General features: G+C 40.1%; 1 protein-coding gene across 1 annotated transcript in view; it reads right to left on the bottom strand.

Annotated features, from left to right (window-relative positions):
• Positions 1 to 18,833, bottom strand: part of Kdm5b (lysine demethylase 5B) — a 55,641-nt gene that overhangs the window by 24,368 nt on the left and 12,440 nt on the right. The window contains exons 2-11 of the mRNA XM_051204146.1: positions 16,997 to 17,074; positions 15,502 to 15,624; positions 14,323 to 14,493; positions 11,174 to 11,308; positions 9,351 to 9,447; positions 8,030 to 8,148; positions 5,142 to 5,300; positions 3,621 to 3,740; positions 1,633 to 1,791; positions 643 to 824 (exon numbers count right to left, since the gene is read on the bottom strand). Coding sequence (XP_051060103.1) covers positions 643 to 824; positions 1,633 to 1,791; positions 3,621 to 3,740; positions 5,142 to 5,300; positions 8,030 to 8,148; positions 9,351 to 9,447; positions 11,174 to 11,308; positions 14,323 to 14,493; positions 15,502 to 15,624; positions 16,997 to 17,074 — 1,343 coding nt within the window. The remainder of the gene's footprint in view (positions 1 to 642; positions 825 to 1,632; positions 1,792 to 3,620; positions 3,741 to 5,141; positions 5,301 to 8,029; positions 8,149 to 9,350; positions 9,448 to 11,173; positions 11,309 to 14,322; positions 14,494 to 15,501; positions 15,625 to 16,996; positions 17,075 to 18,833) is intronic.

Genomic DNA, 18,833 nt, shown 5'->3' with positions numbered 1-18,833 from the left:
CAGCCAATTAATCTGCGCCATCCCTGTGAGGTATGATAAACATCATCTTCCTGTTACTGCTGGGACAACTGCCTAGGGAATCAGAGCCGTGCTACAAGTCCATATGCCAACCTTCTCTTTCTGGTGGTACTCTTCAAATCCCTCTGTAGGACTACAGTGGGTTGTGGATTTTAAAATATTTCTGTGCTTCAAAGTAGAAGAAATAGGGGAGATGGAAACAGAGATAGGTGAAAAATGGCTTTGGGTAAAAAGTTTAAATAGTAAAGTTCATATGCCTGCACAGATGAGAGGTCTACATGTTGTGAAGGTCAGAATTCAGCACAACAAAAGGAAACTGATAGTACCAAGGACCTTCTCCTGCCCAAAGGAATACGTGTTACCATGGCTACCAAATGAGATTCCCTCTATCAAGAAGAAAAGATACAGGGCGCTTTTTAACTTGTTAGTAAACACTTTACTTCAGATAAAGAAACATTCTACACCTGCAAACTAGTGTATGATTTCATACACTAGTTTTCTGAATGTCCTAACTTGATCGGACACACATTACCTTCAGACATAGGCAATGCATATCTGAAAGAGGGAATTCTCCTACCCAGCTTGTACCCTGCCCATGGGCTTCCTTCCCATAGACCTTCTCACCAGTGCAGATAGTTGATTGAGTAGCTCCAGTGGTCTTCAATATGCCAACAGAAGGAAGAAAAGCACATGCCCACATACAACCATGGCAGCTTCATGCCACATATATCAGCCGTAATATGAGCAAGGACAGACTGCTCCATCACTGGCATGTTGTTCAAATTCCAGCCGCTATCAAGATACTCCTAAGAGGAGCCAGAAAAAAAAGGGTAAAGTTTCAGCTGTATCATGCTACCACTTTAGAAATGGTTTTGTTCCTTTCTTATTTTATTATATTTATTTACATTGGCAGGGTGGTGGTACATGTGTGTGGGTAACTCAAAGGGACAAAAACGGACAGACATGAAGTACTCTTGACATAGAGACAAAGGCAACTGTGAGCAACCTGACCTGGATGCAATAAACAGCGCAGGTCCTCTGGAAGGAAACTAAACACTGAAGAGCTCCTTCGGGGTAGGAGGAGAGATGCCACTATGATGATTATAGCGCTATCTGGTTTAGACATTAAATAAGTGGACCTGAACTATATACACATCTATCTGCCCTTTCTGTTTTGTGATACAGAAGAACAAGAACTGAGCCTAGTTACAGGAAGTCCCAAAGCAGGCAAATTAACCTTCACTAGCTAGAAATTGGGATAGCGTAAGGTAATAGTGGTTGTCCTGAGACGGAAGGGAGGCAGATGAACCTATAAGCATTGTAGTGAAGTAGGGCCTCCATCGATCCCTCATGTTAGAACCTGAGGGAAAGGATGATAATAATGCTCCCTCATCTCATAGTGTAAAAAAAAAAAAAACAAATATCAGTAATTAAGAATGTGCTGGGTAATTATAAATACTTCAAGCTGACCAATTTTAACACACAATTTCTAAGGCGCTCACAGGACTTTTAATTGTTACACTAAGGATGTTACTACTGCATGATTCAGATCAAGGCTGTGCTGTAGATGCACAGCTCCACAACATACCACAAGGCCCTGGACCTGGCGCCTACCTCTTCCTCAGGGGAAATCTTGATTTTCCCATCTCGTACAGGAAAGCCGCTGCCGAACTCCTTTGAAGCAATATCAGCTCCATACTCTACTGTGACATCCTCTTCAATAGTGCTTACCAGTCGCCAAAACTCCTTCTCCACCAGCTCCGTAGGAACCATCTGCAAGTATGAGGAAATTGAAAAGTAATTTTTCCATAATTTTTCCATTCAGTCACAAATTGTTTTTGACTAATTAAGAGATGGGAATCATAGATTAACCTAAGGGGGAAAAAAAAATCTGTTCATAATTTCCTACACGTTGACTCTTACATAATTCAGGCAGCAACTATATTTTCTAAAATTAATTTTATAATTAAGAATGATAAGAAATGATTACAAATTCATATTCCCAACTAATCTGGGCGAATAAGGGCTCACAGACGGAACTGACAACCAGGGAGCCCACATGAGAGCAACCGAAGCCCTCTGCATACGTGTTACAATATGACCACAAGGACTGTCTCTAACTGTTGCCTGCTCTTGGGACCCATTCCTGTTACAGGATTGCCTCATCCAGCCTTAACAGAAGAGGAGCCTAATCTCACTGCAACTTGCTAACCCATGACTGGCTGACGTCCACGGCAGACCTGCTTGTCTCTACAGAGACAACAGCAAGTGGAGTTTGAGGATTGCTGGGAGGATAGGAAACAATAAACAAAATGAAATTAAAAGAGAAGTTAATATTCCATGATCACCAACCCAAACACAACTACAAAGAGAGGCCAAGGAAAGTAGGAAGGAAGGAAGGAAGGAAGGAAGGAAGGAAAAAATTTATTGTTGCCTGGGCACATCCAACAATATAAAGCTATCAAAGTGTAAAGGAACTGTTCTGAGTAGAAGCAAATAACTTAACATGTCTGCCTCGTAGTGTCTTCAGCTTTTAAGCAAAATAAAAACAGTACAGATATAAGTCAGTGTACAGGACTGATTATCTAAATATATAGAAAAATACTAAAATGCATAAGGAATCAAAATAAAACTTCAAGTGAGATATACATTAAAAATGTTTTAGGTAACTAAAAGCAAATGTTCATTACACACAGGACTACTGTGTTTATAAATGCATCGCTGGAATTCATTCCATAGGGATCAAAACTCCCACAGCACCTCAGCAATCACCTAACTTCAAAGATCTCATGTATGTGCTGTTTGCTACGACACATACAAACGAGGAGAAACAAAGCCAAAATATACAGGCTTATGCTGGAAACCATCTAGTTTTATATCAAATAAATGTATTTATTTGATAGAATGTCAAAAACACTGCTAATATTTCTAAGTGAACAAAAAGTAAAAATGAAATCATACTGTGAAGTTTATAATCTAATGATGAGACAACGAAATGTAACAAAGGTCCCCAGGACAGAGCACACAGAGCACTTCAATAACATTCCAGTACACCGCACCGTGGAAGTCTATCTGCCTCCATTAAGTATTTTACAAGTTTCCTTCTGTACAATGGCTGCCAGAGTGAAGCCATGATTCACTTCCTGTTGCCAATGAATGGAGCTGCAGAGAAACGTCTACCGTTTCCATGTTAATTCTTTATCCTCATCAGCTAACACGTATAATTAGCTAGGTGTGGCGGTGCCCCCTTTACTCACAGCATTTGGGAGGCTGAGGCACATGGACCTCAGAATTGAAGGCTGGCTTGGTGAACACAGTGAGTGCCAGGGTAGCTAGTGCTACATAGTTGAGACCCAATCTCAGAAAAGTAACAAAATAATCTTCAACCACAGCTTACTCAGACAGACATGGTACCAAGGCTGCCAACCTGAATTCAATCCCTAAAGCACACATAGTAAGAGAAAACCAACTCCCATAAGTTGTCTTTAATTTCCAGGTGTATATTGTTGCCCTGTACCCATGATACACACCTAAGTAAACTACTTAATAAATTAATAACAAAACTTTTAAATTCTAAATCAAATTAATATAAATCAACATACATGGACTGGCATGTTGAAGTAATCGGATTTAAACGAATCTGCCATTTCCCCAAATGTACGAAGAGTATAGTCTCTTGCTGCTTGTTCAAAGCCAAATGCTTCTTGTGGCTTGCTACATTCCTGCACAGGAAAGAGACAATTAGTGTTCTAGGCGGCATTTGAACACTCAAGTGTGTCTAGCCAACAGTCTCAAGGCTATTTTTTTTTCTAAAGATTGTTCTTCATTCTGTCTACAATAGAGAAATTAGTAAGTTTGAAGAATGATATTATTCCATGGAGTAAACAACTATTATTTGATTCTGAACAAGAAGATTATGTTCATTTGTTTTGTTTTGTGTGTTTTTTGATTTTTAGAGACAGGCTTTCTCTGTATAGCTCTGGATCTCGCTCTGTAGACTAGGCTGGCCTGGAACTCCATCTGCCTCTGCCACTTGAGTGCTGGGATTAAAGGCGTGAGACAACACCCAGCATAAGATGTTTTTATTAATCACTTTTTTTTAACGATTTATTGATTTATTTATTATCTACACAGTATTCTGTCTGCATGGAGTCAACAGATTTGAATATCCAGACTCATTTGTAAGATCATCTGTATCCAGATATTAAATATTTAAACATTTAAATATTAATATTTATTTAACACCATGGACCCTTTCCAAGTTTCATAATAACCTACCCTATATAAAAACATCTAGGACCCTTGGATTTTAAGCAGTATAATAAAAAACCTTAGTGTTATAATCTAATTCTAACACAAAATGTAAGATTCTAATGACTGAATACTTCCTTATAGGGGTAACAATGGTTTGTTACATTGTTAAAATATCAGCACAGTATACACTACATGAAAAATATTTGAGATAAAAAAGTAAATTACTAAAGTTAGTAAATTACTAATATGATTCCATTTGTTAAAAACCAGAAAAGGCGTCTGGGCTGGGGAAGGGGTGTGATTCTGTCAATGAAGTCCGGCCACATGGGCACAAGGACCTGAAACTCAAATAAAAGCCAGATCCCTGAGATTTGGTGGGTAATGGAGTAAGGTAGATCTTTGAAGCTACTTTGGCAGTCAGTCTTAAGCAAATTAATCTGCTTCAGGCTCAGCAGAGACCCTGCCACATATGAACTTGTATATGCATGCACACTGACAAATAAAAACATCCCTTACCCCAACATACACAGACACATAACACACAAAGCAAGAAAAGAAAAAAAATTGGATGAATATACACTAAGACATTAATAATGGTTATCTATGCCTTATGAAATAAATCATAAGTTGTTAGGTGCTTATCTCTACAATAAGTTGTTTTACAGTGAATTGGGTGAATGATTGAAATGTAAATGTCTAAAAGAAAACTTTCTGTCTCTGAACAACACATATATACTGTGGAACTTTATAAGACCTATTCACTTCCAAGCCTAGTTTTGTTCATTAACTTTATTATCATTAAATCCAAAACCCATTGGCAAAGGAAAATGCTCCAAAAATAGTTTTCTTTCTTAGTCATTAATTCTTACTTGAGCCAAACACTTAGGACACCTCCAGTCTCCCTTGGGAACATCATGGAGAGGGGGAATCAAGCAGAAAGTATGGTAGCTGTCATCACAGCCGTCGCACAGGAGGAGCCGGTCCTCATCGTTGCCGCTGCCGCATAAGAGGCATACATACAGGTCCACCTGCAGCAAGGGGAAGAGCACAAAGCAAAGGCGTGGGCGCTACTGTTGGACTTGGTGATCTCTTTCATTTGCTTATTCTGAGGGTCTCCAATGAACTCTCGTGACTTCCTAATGAAAACCTTGACTTCTGATCCTGACTCCAGCTCTAAGTAACGGGATTATAGCCATGCAGCATCACACCTGGGTTCTGCATGCAGAGGAGTCAAGCTCAATCTCAATCAAGCTACTACAGAGAAGGAAGTGTTCTACCAAACAGTCAGTCATGTGCCAACCCACGTAGAAATATTATATATATATATATGTATATATATATATATATATATATATATAAAAAATTTTAACTTATACATTCTTGTGAGTGCATGTATCTGTGTATGCAGTCACAGTGCAAGTCTCATTTAACACATGAGTTCCAAAAATTAAAGTCTGATCAAGTTTGGCATAAGTGTTTTTCCCTATTGAGTCATCTCTTTGGTCCATATATAGTTTAAATAAAAATGCTACAGCTTCTATAAGAAGTATTTCAATGGTTGGAGAGATGGCTCAGTGGTCAAGAGGACTGACTGCTCTTCCAGAGGACTGGGTTCAATCCCCAGCACCCACATGGCAGGTTACAACTGTCTGAAACTCCAGTCCAGGGGATTCCATACCCTCACAGACATACATGCAGGCAAAACACCACTGTACATAAGATAAATAAATAAACCTTTATTTCATAATCGCATCCTCCCAATTCTCGCATCCTCCCAATTCTCAATTGTGAACTGAGATTGCCAAGCTCTCTCAAATTATGTTATTATTTATTTAGGCAGAAAGTCAGTATTTGGTAAATTTAAGATAATCCCCATAGGTAATAAATATTACAGTTAACAACATTAAACAAATGCTGTGGAATCAAGTGTAATGGCAGATCACTGTAACCCTAGTCTAGGAGCTATGGCAGGAAGCCTAGGATTTCAGTGCCAGCCTGAACTTCAAAGAGGCCTCATCACAGAAGAGTAAGTAAAAACAACAAAGCAACAGAGGCAGGTATATCTGAGTTGAAGACAGCCTAGTCTAGTCTATGGTCTACAGACTGACAGAATGATCCAGGACAACCAGGGCTATACAAACCCTGACGCAGCAAAAAAAAAAAACAAAAACAAAAAAAAAAAACAAAAAACAAAAAAAAAACAAAAACAAAAAACAAACACACAAACAAAAATCAAACTCCTTTGAATTCAACTCTAGAGTTGAAGTGAGTATCCCCTGATGGTGATGCGAACCTATAATCCCAGTCCTGAAGGCAGAGGCAGGAGGTAGTGGGAGTCATGAGTTCAAAGCCAAACACAGGCACATGCACCCCATCCCCTAAAACAAAGAAAACAATTCCCCAAATAACTATGATTAAGCATAGTTATTTATTAGTTACACAGAGGCTGAACAGTCACACACATATCCAATCACTAGAAGACACTGTGGCCTCAGAAGAAACCAACCTTCCCAATGCTTTGAGTTTATATCCTGCAAAACTGCAAAAAATGTTATTTAAGCTACAGAAGCTGTGATTATTTTCTTATAGAAGCTCCTGCCTACTAACAGAAAGCTGAGTAGTCACCTAATGGGAAGGCCAGTTTGTTAAATCTGTTTATAATTTTACGAAAAAAATCTGTACTCTACATATTTTCTTACTGTATTTTCTTTATGTATGGAGGGAAAAGAATATCAAGTTCGTTTCCAATTTAAAGACACTACTGTCAGGATCTCACAGGGGAGGACAAGCTGACACTTTCTAATATCACATGGGTGAAATTCTCGTTTGTTTGTTTGTTTTTTCCTCTTGGCTTTCTGAGATAAACTCTCAACTCTGTAACCCATGCTAGCTAGGGTTTGAACTCCCAGCAATCCTCCTACCTCAGCCTCCAGAGAAACAAGTTTGCAGGCATGAGCTAGCATGTCTAGCAAGAACACCGCTTTAATCTCAGCACTTGGGAGACAGAGGCAGGCGGATCTCTGAGTTCGAGACCAGCCTGCTCTACAGAGCTAGTTCCAGGACAGGCTCTAAAGCAATAACAAATGATCCAATTGAGTGCTAGATTTTGCAGCTTTTACTCTACCAAAGCTCCTTTTCTTTAGTTTCTCTTCTCTTCCTCCTTCCTTTTCCCCCTTGCTGGTTGAAGAGGTGCAGTCAATTTGACTTTTGATCTACCCTTCAACTCTTCTGCAGGTAGGCTAATGATTTGTAAACAGTTACTATCCAGTACAAATTGAACAAATTCCAGAGACACCGTAACTGCTATTGCTTACCAGAATCTGGTATTTCCTTACTTATAAACTGAACAAGAGCCAGGCGGTGGTACTACACGCCTTTAATCCCAGCATTTGGGAGGTAAAGGCAGGCAAATCTCTGAGTTTGAGGCTAGTCTGGTCTACAAAGTTCCAGAACAGGCTCCAAAGTACACAGAGAAACCCGGTCTCAAAAACAAACACAAAACACAAAAGCAAAAATAAAAAACCTGATTATCTTTCCTTTGTTGACACTAAGTAATGCACATAAGCATATGATTATAGGTAAAGGGATTTTCATAATTATATGATTACAGGCTAGGGATGAATTTCAGGGGTAGAGTATGATCGCCCCCCACGAAAGGGAAAGCTACTCAGAATTCCCAACCAAGGCCATCTTGAGTGAGCAATCAAAGGAGGGAAAGAGGGAAACGGGGGTGGGGTGGGGTGGGGTGTCGACTCACAGCATTAATGCTTTTTTTACATCGGCTCTTGGGCTTTTCCTTCTCGCTTTCCAACACGAAGTCTGTCTTCTCAATGGGTTCTTGCTTGATTTGCTTGATGTTGCTTTTCATCTCTTTCTCTACAGGAGGCAATCCAAAGTTAGTTCTTTCTGTATGTACCATGCTAACCCCCCCCACCTCTTCCTCCTCCTCCAGCACACGCTTCACACACATGTAATCCCATGTTTGCTTTCCTTTTAGAAACAACTAGTGTTCTACATACAAGAGCTCAATACTGATTATCATAAAATATGAACTGACCTCAATTAAATATTAGCAGAGAGTTCTATTACGAACTAAAACAGGAACTAAAATGTTCTTTAAGATTAAGAAGTGTGCAAGGTTTGAAAGCACACACCTTTAATCCCAACACCCAGGAGGCAGAGAAAGAATGATCTCCGAGTTCCAGGTCAGTCAGAGCTAGAGTGAGACTGTCTCAAAGAAAAATTAAGAACTAGACATGTCTTTCTTGCTCATGATAAGGATATCAAGAATTCACCAACCACATTATACATTGTCTGTCTCCTCATAACCTTCCTGGTTCCAAAACCTGGTAATATTGGCTAAAACTGACTTATCAATTATTCAACATCATATGGTTCATTCACAACAAACCCATGTCAAAGACGTTAAGAATTATCTCTGTAGTCACACTAGTCAGGGCTTGAGCCGGGACTCAGCTTCACACCTGTCTGCTTCCCTACAGCATGCTGTCGTCTCACTAACACATTAATGTCTAAGCAAAGCTCACTTGAGCCCTGCATTCATACATGCCCATGCGTCTGTATATATGTAGTGCTTATCCTATGTGAACTACTAATTTACTTCTAGCCAGGTGTGGTGGCACATGCCCATAATGCCAGCACTTGGGAGACAGAAGCAGGGAGGGTCATGGGTGAAGAGTTTGAGGACAGGCAAGAATACACAGGAAGACCTCATCTTAATAAAGAAAGAAAGGAAAAACAGCACCTGTCTCAATGGCTCCTATCAAGCGACAGTCATGCAAGGATTATCAATTGAACTTCAAACTAGATAAGGTCTCTGCTTGGCTTGAAATAAAAAGGAACCTGTATTTTTTCAAACTGTCTTTTAAGTGAATTTATTGAATTAAATTTCAAAGCAGCAGCTAGATGCAACTCTGAAATCACCTATATTCCAAATATGCATATTTTTCCTACTGGCCTGTTAATCGTGAGAATGTATTAATATTTTATTTCTCAAACCCAACCAACTGCACAAAGAAATAACTGCAGGCATCTCACCCATGGGTAAACTTTCTTACCATTTTCACATTTTACGGTTGGACAGCCCATTCGGCGTCTCAGATTATGAGTCCTGGGTTCTGTTGCATCTTCTGGTTCTATTTTAATATTCATGGCCTAAAAGTATCATATATATGAATATTATTTTCTTATATCTGTTACTACTTAGTAATTCAAAAGATACATTTTCCGCCTCTTAGGAAATCACATTCTCAAAATTACTTTACACACAAACTTGAAGAGTATTCTCCAGCAATACAGATTTTAGGGAAAAAAATTGGTATCAAATTGTGAGCTGCATTACTACTCAAAACAAACATAACAAGGCCTTATTTGTCTCAAGAAGCTTTACTTTCATCATTACTAAGCCTGAAACAATTATAAAAACATCACCATTTCATTAACTTCTAAAATTATGCCAACCTCTTCAAAGGTCTAAACAGTATTTGTAGAATTTTAGCTCCAACAATTACAAAGGATTTTTCCTTCCTTCCTTCCTTCCTTCCTTCCTTCCTTCCTTCCTTCCTTCCTTCCTTCCTTCCTTAATTAAGACAGTATCACAGGCTAGCCTGGGTCTTGCTAGACTACATTGGCCTCAAATTCACAAATCTGCTTCCTTCTGCCTCCTGAGGGCTGAGATTGAAGGCGTGTACCACCACACCTGGCTTTTTTTTTTTTTTTTAAACAAAGATTATAGTTTCACTTATTTCTGTGTGTCAGAGTGTACAAATGTCTGTGTGTGTGTGGGGGAGGGGGGGTCTCACAGACTAGAACTAGAAGAGGTCATTAGATCCCCTGGAGCTGGACACAGAGTTGGGTTGTATGTAAAAAAGGTTTGATATGGGTGCTAGGAATCAAACTCAGGTCCTCTGCAAGACAAGTATAAACTCCACCATGAGGCCATCTCCCTAGCTTCACCATCAACATCATCCTAATTTTGCTTTTTCAGTGTAGCTAGCTCTGGCTGTTCTGGAACTTGCTCAGGCCCTGCCCCCCCAGGACCACCCAGTGCTTCATTCACTGTTATTTTAATGAATCAGTGTTACAAATTATATACCTCTGGGGCTGAAGAGATAGATACACTGGCTGCTCTTCCTGAGAATGAGAAGCTGGATTTGATTCCCAGCATGGACATGACCGCTAACAACCATCTTTAACTCCATCTTTAACTGACACTCTCTTCTGACCTCCATGGGCACTGTACTCAACATGGCACACAGGCATACATTCAGGCAAACACTCAAACACAAAGTAAAGATTTAAAATCTAGGGAAAGTTATAGCGTAACATCATTAACTCAAAAAATTAAAAGTTTTTGGATTAATGGGTTTTAAATAATAACTTCTTATTCTAAATAGCTCCTTTCATTGAGAAAAATGAATTCTCTAAATTCTGCATGTGAAAAAAATTATTTGTCAGTGATTATTAAACATCCAAAAGATTAATTCAGAAGCACCATACTGCCTTGCAGCTCCTCAGACCTCTCTCTATGGGAACAAAGTAAGCAGAACAATCTCCCTTTCTGAGCAGACAAGCTAAGTCACCTTAGCAGCCTTTCCTCATGGCACTCATGTCGTATTCACTTACTACTAACCCGCTTAGCATGTCCAAGTCCATGTCTTCATATAGTCCACCCAATTGTCTGCTTGGCTTTTACTACTAACAACTCAGAAGTTCTATTACTTCTCCTTTGCGGACAACACTATCCCCATGGCTGGTGGAGAAGCTCAACAGTATGAAGTAACCCTTTATGAGCTTGCCAAGATTCAAAACTACAACGCACTTACTCACAGGTGAGAGAAAGTCAGTCATGACAGACATCAGAAGCAAGTACTTTACTCACCTCTGCTCTCATGCGCTTTGCTCGGCGAGCTGGAGGACAGGTTTCTGAGGGCTGCACAGACTGCCTCTGGAGAATATCATGGGGCTTGTATTCCTTATCCTTTGTATCTGAGGTTAGGTTAGGCTTCTGAAGACACTACAAATAAAACAGTTGTACCAGTGAATTTTCTTCCACTATAATTATCTTTATACATAGTTAACAACACATCTCTTTTTTTTTTTTTTTTTGGGAGGGGGGGTTGTCAAAACATGGTTTTTCTGTGTAATAGCCCTGGCTGTCCTGAAACTCATTTTGTAGAACAGGTTGGCCTCGAACTCACATAGACCTGCCTGCATCTGCCTCCCTAGTAGTGACAAGAAAAGTGATTCAGTTCTGATCAGAAGTCTCTTTTTGCTTTCACTTTTAAAGTCTGATCCTAACCTGACATAAAAATGATATTTAATGACAAAACGTAACACAAATTATTATTACTAAAGCTAACATGAATTTCTCAAGTGTGTACTTTTTCATAAAGAACAACAAACATCATGAGGATTTTGAGAAAGATTTTTTATGTGTTGTATAAGCATTTTGCCTACATGTATGCATGTGTACTGTGTACATGCCTAATGCCTGAGGCCAGAGAAAAAGGCATCGATTCCCTGTAACTGCACTTAAGAGATGATTATGAGCCACCACACGGTGCTAGGAAATAAACCCAGGTCCTCTGCAAGAGCATCAAGTGCTCCAGCCCCAAGAGAAGCACTTTTATCTGAATATATCTGGGGTATGCCACATCATTTATCCTTGGCATGAGATTCATGAAATATCTATTAACTATACTATTAACTGATAATGTAGCTCAGTTGGCAGAGTGCTTATCTAGCATATATGCGGCCCTGGATTCGATCCCTAGCAACCCAGGAACTGGACTTGGAGGCACACACCTATAATTCTAGTTAGTACTCAGGAGGTTGAGGCACAAGCTCATAAGGTTGAAGGTCATCTTTGGCTACACCATTAATTGGAAGTTAGCTTAGGATACCTGAGATAGTCTTCCAAAAACAAATACAAAAAAATCATTTATATATACCTTTACCCATTCTATGAATTTTTTTGAAACAAAAATTTGGTGATTTTACTTGAGGTTAAAATTATGTAGGAATAGGGCCTGTTCACATATACTACTTCACATTTAAGCTTCTATTTCTTACTAGTCTTAATGGTTCCATCATCTATATTCATGATTCTGTAAGGACCTTTAGACACTAGGCAAAAAAAAAAAAGCTTAGCAAATGTTTGGAATATTGGAATATATTAAGAATTTTATCTTTTATTCCAAAGACAATTCAAAACACACACTTAGAACACTGGTTTTATAACTAATAAGGACTTTACCTCTTCTTGAAAAGTAGAATTTACAAGAGGCGGGCATCATTATATCATAATCACCCCAATCCACAGAGACAGCCAGCCCCGCCCCTCCAGGGTTTTTGGAGAACAAGATGATGCAAGAAAAGCCTGTGTTCCATTAAGCCAGGACACCGTTCGTTTTAATTTTTTGACCTTTGAGGCTGTGTCTCATGTAGCCTAAGCTGACCTTCAATAATGTATGTTAGTGTTTAATGGATGTTTGGTGCGGCAATGTCTTGCTGCATGAGCCGTATTACTTGAGTGAAGTAGCTGGGCCAGTTTGGGTTTACAGTCCACTTGGCAGGGGCGCATGGTGAGAAGCATGCAGCAGCTTCTCGCATCGTGTCTGCAGTCAAGAAGCACAGGGATAAACACTCATCTGCCTTTTTCACTCATGCATCCTGGTAGCCCCAGTGCACGGGATGATGCCACTTGCTACCCACATTTACTGTGATTCTTGCCACCTTAATAACAAAACCTACAATATCCTTACAGAACGACCAGACGCTTGTCCTCCAGGTGATGCTACGCCTGTCGAGCTGACTATGCATTAACCATCACAGTGTGCATCCTACCCTGGACTGCCCTTGAGATGATTCTCCTGCCTCAGCCTCCCCAGAGCTGGGATGATACTCATGGACCAGATACTAGACTTTGGCCTCTGTCTTATAGTTACATTTTATAAGCACTTCCTCCATATTGAATAACTTTTCTATTTTTGAATTCTTCTATGTGCGGAGGATACACTGAATAACAGGGAAAAAAAGATCTTACCTAATTTATGAGTTGCAGCATTTTAGAAATTTGTAACTACCTTGTCAGTGTAGGTTTACAAAAAAAGCTATTGTTTTTGTAATCCTAGCACACCAAAGGGAATACTGAGATTTTATAAAAGCCTGAATTTATGCAACAGGATAAACAAAGGGTAGGGATTTCCAGATAGAGTTCATAAACATTGTAAATGAAACTCAAATATTTGTTTTTATCTACTATATACCAATATATTCTAAACACTAATGCATATTCCTCGCTTGTAGAAAGTGTTTTCAAAAGGGTTGAGGATACAGCTCACTTGGCAGAGTGCTTGTCTGCTAAGCCCAGGGCCCTGACTGTAATCCCCAGCACTCTGAAAAAAGCTGGTGATGGCGGCACTCAGGAGGCAGAGGCAGGAAGGAGGACAAGAAACTGTTACCAATCTTTCCATAGCACTGAAATAGTTCCAGTTGCAAGATTTACTGCTCTAGTATTTAGCGTTATCTTAAACAATGTAATGAAGACACTCCTCCATCCGTGTGGGATGGTTCTGCGGGGCTCCTTGAACTTGAAGAGGCAAGCAGACAGGAAGTGCAGGGAGAGTGAGTACCTTCAGCATTAAGTCCTCTCCCCTTTATTAGACAGTCTGTCTGACACCCTCCCTGGAAATTCCAGGCAGCAACTGTTAGGCCACAGTTGCACTTTATGTGACAAGGGGGTGTATCGATTTAAAGAGTGCATATAATTTCTTTAAAAAGCACATAATAATCAGGTGCTACAGTGAAGTGAATACAGATTTTGGCTGTATTTGACAGTAGAAAGGCATTCTCTTAACAATCTTATTTATTCTAATACAATCCTTTAAGCACAGTAGTTCACCAAATCAAAGTACTGGAATTCTTTCTCAAAAAGAAGTCATTCAACAATGTTCTCCGAACATGATTAAGATAGTCTGGAGCAGTTAACTAAAAATAAAAGAGGTCAAGGCTGGCTCTAACACTTACCCTCAAACTGTCCCCAGAGAGGAATAAGTTGTACGGATTGAGGATTCGTTCATAGTGTCCCCTGATGTGTGAACCCACAGCTTTACCAGGAGCAAAACCCATCTTGGTGGCAATTTTGGTCCATTTTCTCTCCTTGCAAACAACTGCAAATCCACCTTCTTCGGCAACTAACTGTTAACAGCAAAAATTTAGGAAAAAAATAATATTAGAGAAAATTTCTTCCAACACCTAGTTATGATTTTTTTGTTGTTGTTGCTTAAATACAGGTTTTCTCTGTAGCTGTGCAGCCTGTCCTGGAACTCGCTCTGTAGACCACGCTGGCCTTGAATTCACTGAGATCCGCCTGTGCCTGCCTGCCTCTGCCTCCCTAGTGCTGGGATTAAAGGCCATGTGCCATCACTGCCTGGCCTTAGATATGATTTATAAGAACAAAATTCCCAGATATTATATGCTTGTTGTTGCTGATTTGTTTTCTTTGTATGTTTTTCACTTCCTAGGTCAAAAGAAAAACTACCAGCTTTATGTTTGCAGGCCAGAAGAGGGCACCAGATCTCATTACAGATGGCTGTGAGCTATCATATGGGTGCTGGGAATTGAACTCAGGTCCTCTGGAAGAGCAGCCACCTCTCCAGTCCTAAGCAGCTCTTTTGACAGTGTGCTGCACAAACACTCCCCTCATTGCCCCAAAGAATAAGGTTAGCAAATCTTTACTAAAAGGAAAGCACCACCACCAATATTTGGTCCTACTTTCTTACCCTTAAAATCTGTATTTTTAAAAAAGACAGCAAGAAAAGCAATACAGAGAAACCCTGTCTCGAAAAACAAACAAATAACAAACAAACAAAGACAGCAAGCATGCTGTCATGTCTAGTTGAAAGAAATGTGGCCTAGAACTGCACCACGGCTCACTCATGGCTCACTGTTTAACACCGGAGCCTTGGGTTCCCCGTCTAAACAAAAATGGGAAGGACCCTGTGCAGCACCGAGATGTTCAAAGGAAAAACAGATCATAACAAAATCTAAGGTAAGGCTTACAGACTAAACTAGACAGGTAGAGCAACTAAAAAAAGAAAAATCTCATTTATCTAATTCAAACAAGTAGCTTCCTTATATCGCTATTAAAAAAAAACAAGAACACAGCCCTGATAAAGCCTTACAATGACAGCTGCCCGCACTTGCCTTATTAAGCTGAAACAAGTCTAAGATCTTCCTCTCCACGTGGGGGATCTTCAGAGTACTTCCCTGCAGCTCCCAATACTTTGCGATCTGGTCCAGAAAATTCAACTTTACACGTGTCTGAGCCTAAATAAAAAATAAATAAATAATAATAATATTAATCCTACCAATTTTTTTCCTGTGCCCTAAGACTGACCTTAATCACAGGCACACAACCTCGCCATTTCCATCCCCTAATGGGCTTACACTCCTGGCATGCACACACTTCTGAACTTGCCACCATCTTAATTTAAAGCTCTTGCCTATTCTATAACCTTAGGCTCTTTACACTCTGAAGACTATTAGAGCACAAACCAATTTTTATTTATTCCTAAATTATTAAGTACAAGAATATTTGCTAATTTATATTAAAAATTAGGTGCTGCCTGTGTCTGAGGAAAATATCACTGTTAGTTTAAGTTGTAGAGATAGTTATTGGGCTGGAGAGATGGCTCAGAGGTTAAAGAGCACTGACTGCTTTTCCAGAGGTCCTGAGTTCCATTTCCAGCACTACATGGTGGCTCACAGCCACCTGTAATGAGATCTGGTGCCCTCTTCTGGTGTGCAGGCACACAGGCAGAAGACTGTATATATAATAAATATATAAAAAATAAGTAAATCTTTTAAAAAAATTAGTTACTAATAAGCCTGAGCCATTGGCCAAGCATTTATAATTAATATTAAGTCATTATGCCAGTTATTTGGGAACTGGTGGATGAGAGAAAAACCTGTCTACAAGCTGTGATAATTTAAATAAAAAAATTAAATCTAAGTTTCATACATAAAATTACAGGAAAAAAACCTTTCCTACTGTACTCTTTCCAAAAGAAAATTATTTTCAAAACTTAAAATGCCAATGGTTATCATCTAAAGATACAATAATTCACATGCAGTAGGAAAGATTTTTTTCCTTAATTTTTCTAATGTATGAAACTTAGATTTTTATTTATTATTTATTTACATGCACTGGCGCCTGCATGTATGTCTGTCTGTGTGAGGTTGTTGGGTACCCTGGAACATGAATTACAGATAGTTGTGGGTACTGGGAATTGAACCAGGATAATTCTAGAAGAGCAACCAAGTGTTCTTAACTACTGAGACATCTCTCCAGCCCTAGACTTTTTTGTTTGTTTGTTTGTCTGTAGACATGGTTCCTCTATGTAATAGTCCAGCTGTCCTAGAGCTCAACTTTATAGACCAGGCTGACCTGGAATCACAGATCTGCCTGCCTCTGCTTCTCCAATGCTGGAATAGAAGCATGTGCCACACTGGCTGGCTAGGTAAGTTTCAAATATTTTATTTATTGTATGCGAATGGCTTCTTTTTTTTTTTTTTTTTTTGGCCTGTATGTAGTCTGACCACTGTGTGTATGCCATGTTTTCATTTCACTAAGACTCCACCAGTGACAGCCTGATCTTCAGAGTAGTCCTCTGGGACTCAGACACAAACAGAACAATACCTCCAGTTCATTAAGCCTCTGGATCCGGGGGGTAAAATGAAGTTTATCAACATCACAAGCAAATGGTGGTTGCCAATCCTAGGAGAGAGCAAAAGGTATTAATTAGATATGATTAGATATAACTACCTCTTAATCAGTCAAACAAAATATAACAGTGAGGTAGTTATCAACCTGTTTTCCACTAGAAAATTTGATGTAATGAGCTCTTCCCCCAAACACTGGATCTGGCACAAAAACTTCCCTCTATCCTGACCTAGCCCTGAGCGCACTCTCTGTTGAAAAGTCACTGATTAGGTAAAAATCTCTCTAAGCAAACAGTATAATAAGTCACCTACAGTCTGTACATACGGACGGAAAAGCAAAGTCAGGTGTGTGACTCCGCCTCCAATCCCAGCACTCTGGAAGCACAGGCAGGAAAGGCTGCCACAAGTTCACAGCAACCTGGGCACATGTTCAAACTCTGTCTCCAATGAAGGAGTTGCCTTAGGGGGCATGAGGAGCTGAGTTCAGCTCCCAGAAGACAGACATGCATGTACCTGTAAACCCACAGCTGAGAAAGGTTCATCCCTGGAGCTTAATGGCCACTAGTGTAAATGACCAGGTTCAAGTTCAGTAAGAGCTATGGCAGACGGACTGGAGAGATGCTCAGAGGGTACATGCTGACTAGCAAGTCTGAGAATCCAAGTTTTATTTTTGTATACCTCATGGCAGAGGAGAGAACCAACTACCACACATGCTTGGCGGCATGCATGTCAAAAATAAAAAAGGGAGGGCTCAGTGGTAGAATGTTTGCCTAACATGGGCAACATGATGAATCCAGCACCATTAAAAACAATGTTAATCCCAGCACTTGGGAGGCAGAGTCAGGTAGATCTCTGAGTTCAAGGCCAGCCTAGTCTAAGGATTGACCTATACCAGGACAGGTACAGCTGCACAGAGAAATCCTGTCTCAAAAAGCATTGCCCCCCCCCAACACAAATCCAAATTATATATACATTGTTACCTAAATACGGTAGAAGCTGGAAAACAAATATTTAACACTAAGGGTAGAGTTGCAGGGGTGAGATGGTGTTTACTGATTTTTCAGTTTAGGGTAATGACAAATCCAGTAACAGTGATTACGGACACACAACACTGTGCTCAGCACTAATAATTCATACTCATACACTTGATGGTTAAAAAGATAAGCTGGGGCTGGGGCTCAGCTGCTGAAGTGCTTGCTCCTGTCTAGGTTATCTTCCTGTTAGTGTGATAAAATACTGAGAAGCAACTTAAGTGGGTCTGGGGAGACGGCTCAGCCTTCCGGAAAGCACTTGCAGCATAATCATGAAGGTTAAAGCTTAGAGCCCAGCACCATCGTAACTAACTGGGAATCCCTGTACACCTGTAACTGCGACTGGGAGGAGCCAATGTCCCTTCCTGGTGGCGGAGGCACTCGCCACCGCCCCACCACCACCACCACGGTTAGGATGTGTCTTCCTTCCCACAACTAATCTACAACAACAGCCCCCATGCCTAGAATCCTATCTCACATTATTCTAGATTTTATCAGGTTGACAAGACTAATCACATCTACAGTGTAGTGTGTGTGTGTGTGTGTGTACAGAGTGAGAGAGCGACCCAGGTTCAATTGCCAGCGTGACATAAAAGCGGCTTGAGCAGCAGTGGGTAAGTATGCAAGTATGAGTATCCAAGTTCGGATGCCCGCACCCATGTAGAAGCTGGGCAGTGACCCACAGTTGTAACTCCAGGTATGAGTGGCAGGGATACGCAGATCCTAAGTCATCCCAGTACCAACCTGTCTTCCAAAATGCCTTCACAAGCAAGCACACAGCAC

The sequence above is a fragment of the Phodopus roborovskii genome, unplaced genomic scaffold (assembly GCF_943737965.1).
Source record: "Phodopus roborovskii unplaced genomic scaffold, PHOROB, whole genome shotgun sequence".
Lineage (NCBI taxonomy): Eukaryota > Metazoa > Chordata > Mammalia > Rodentia > Cricetidae > Phodopus > Phodopus roborovskii.
The sequence above is the reverse complement of the archived record's forward strand: the minus strand, read 5'-3'. Positions and strand labels throughout refer to the sequence as shown.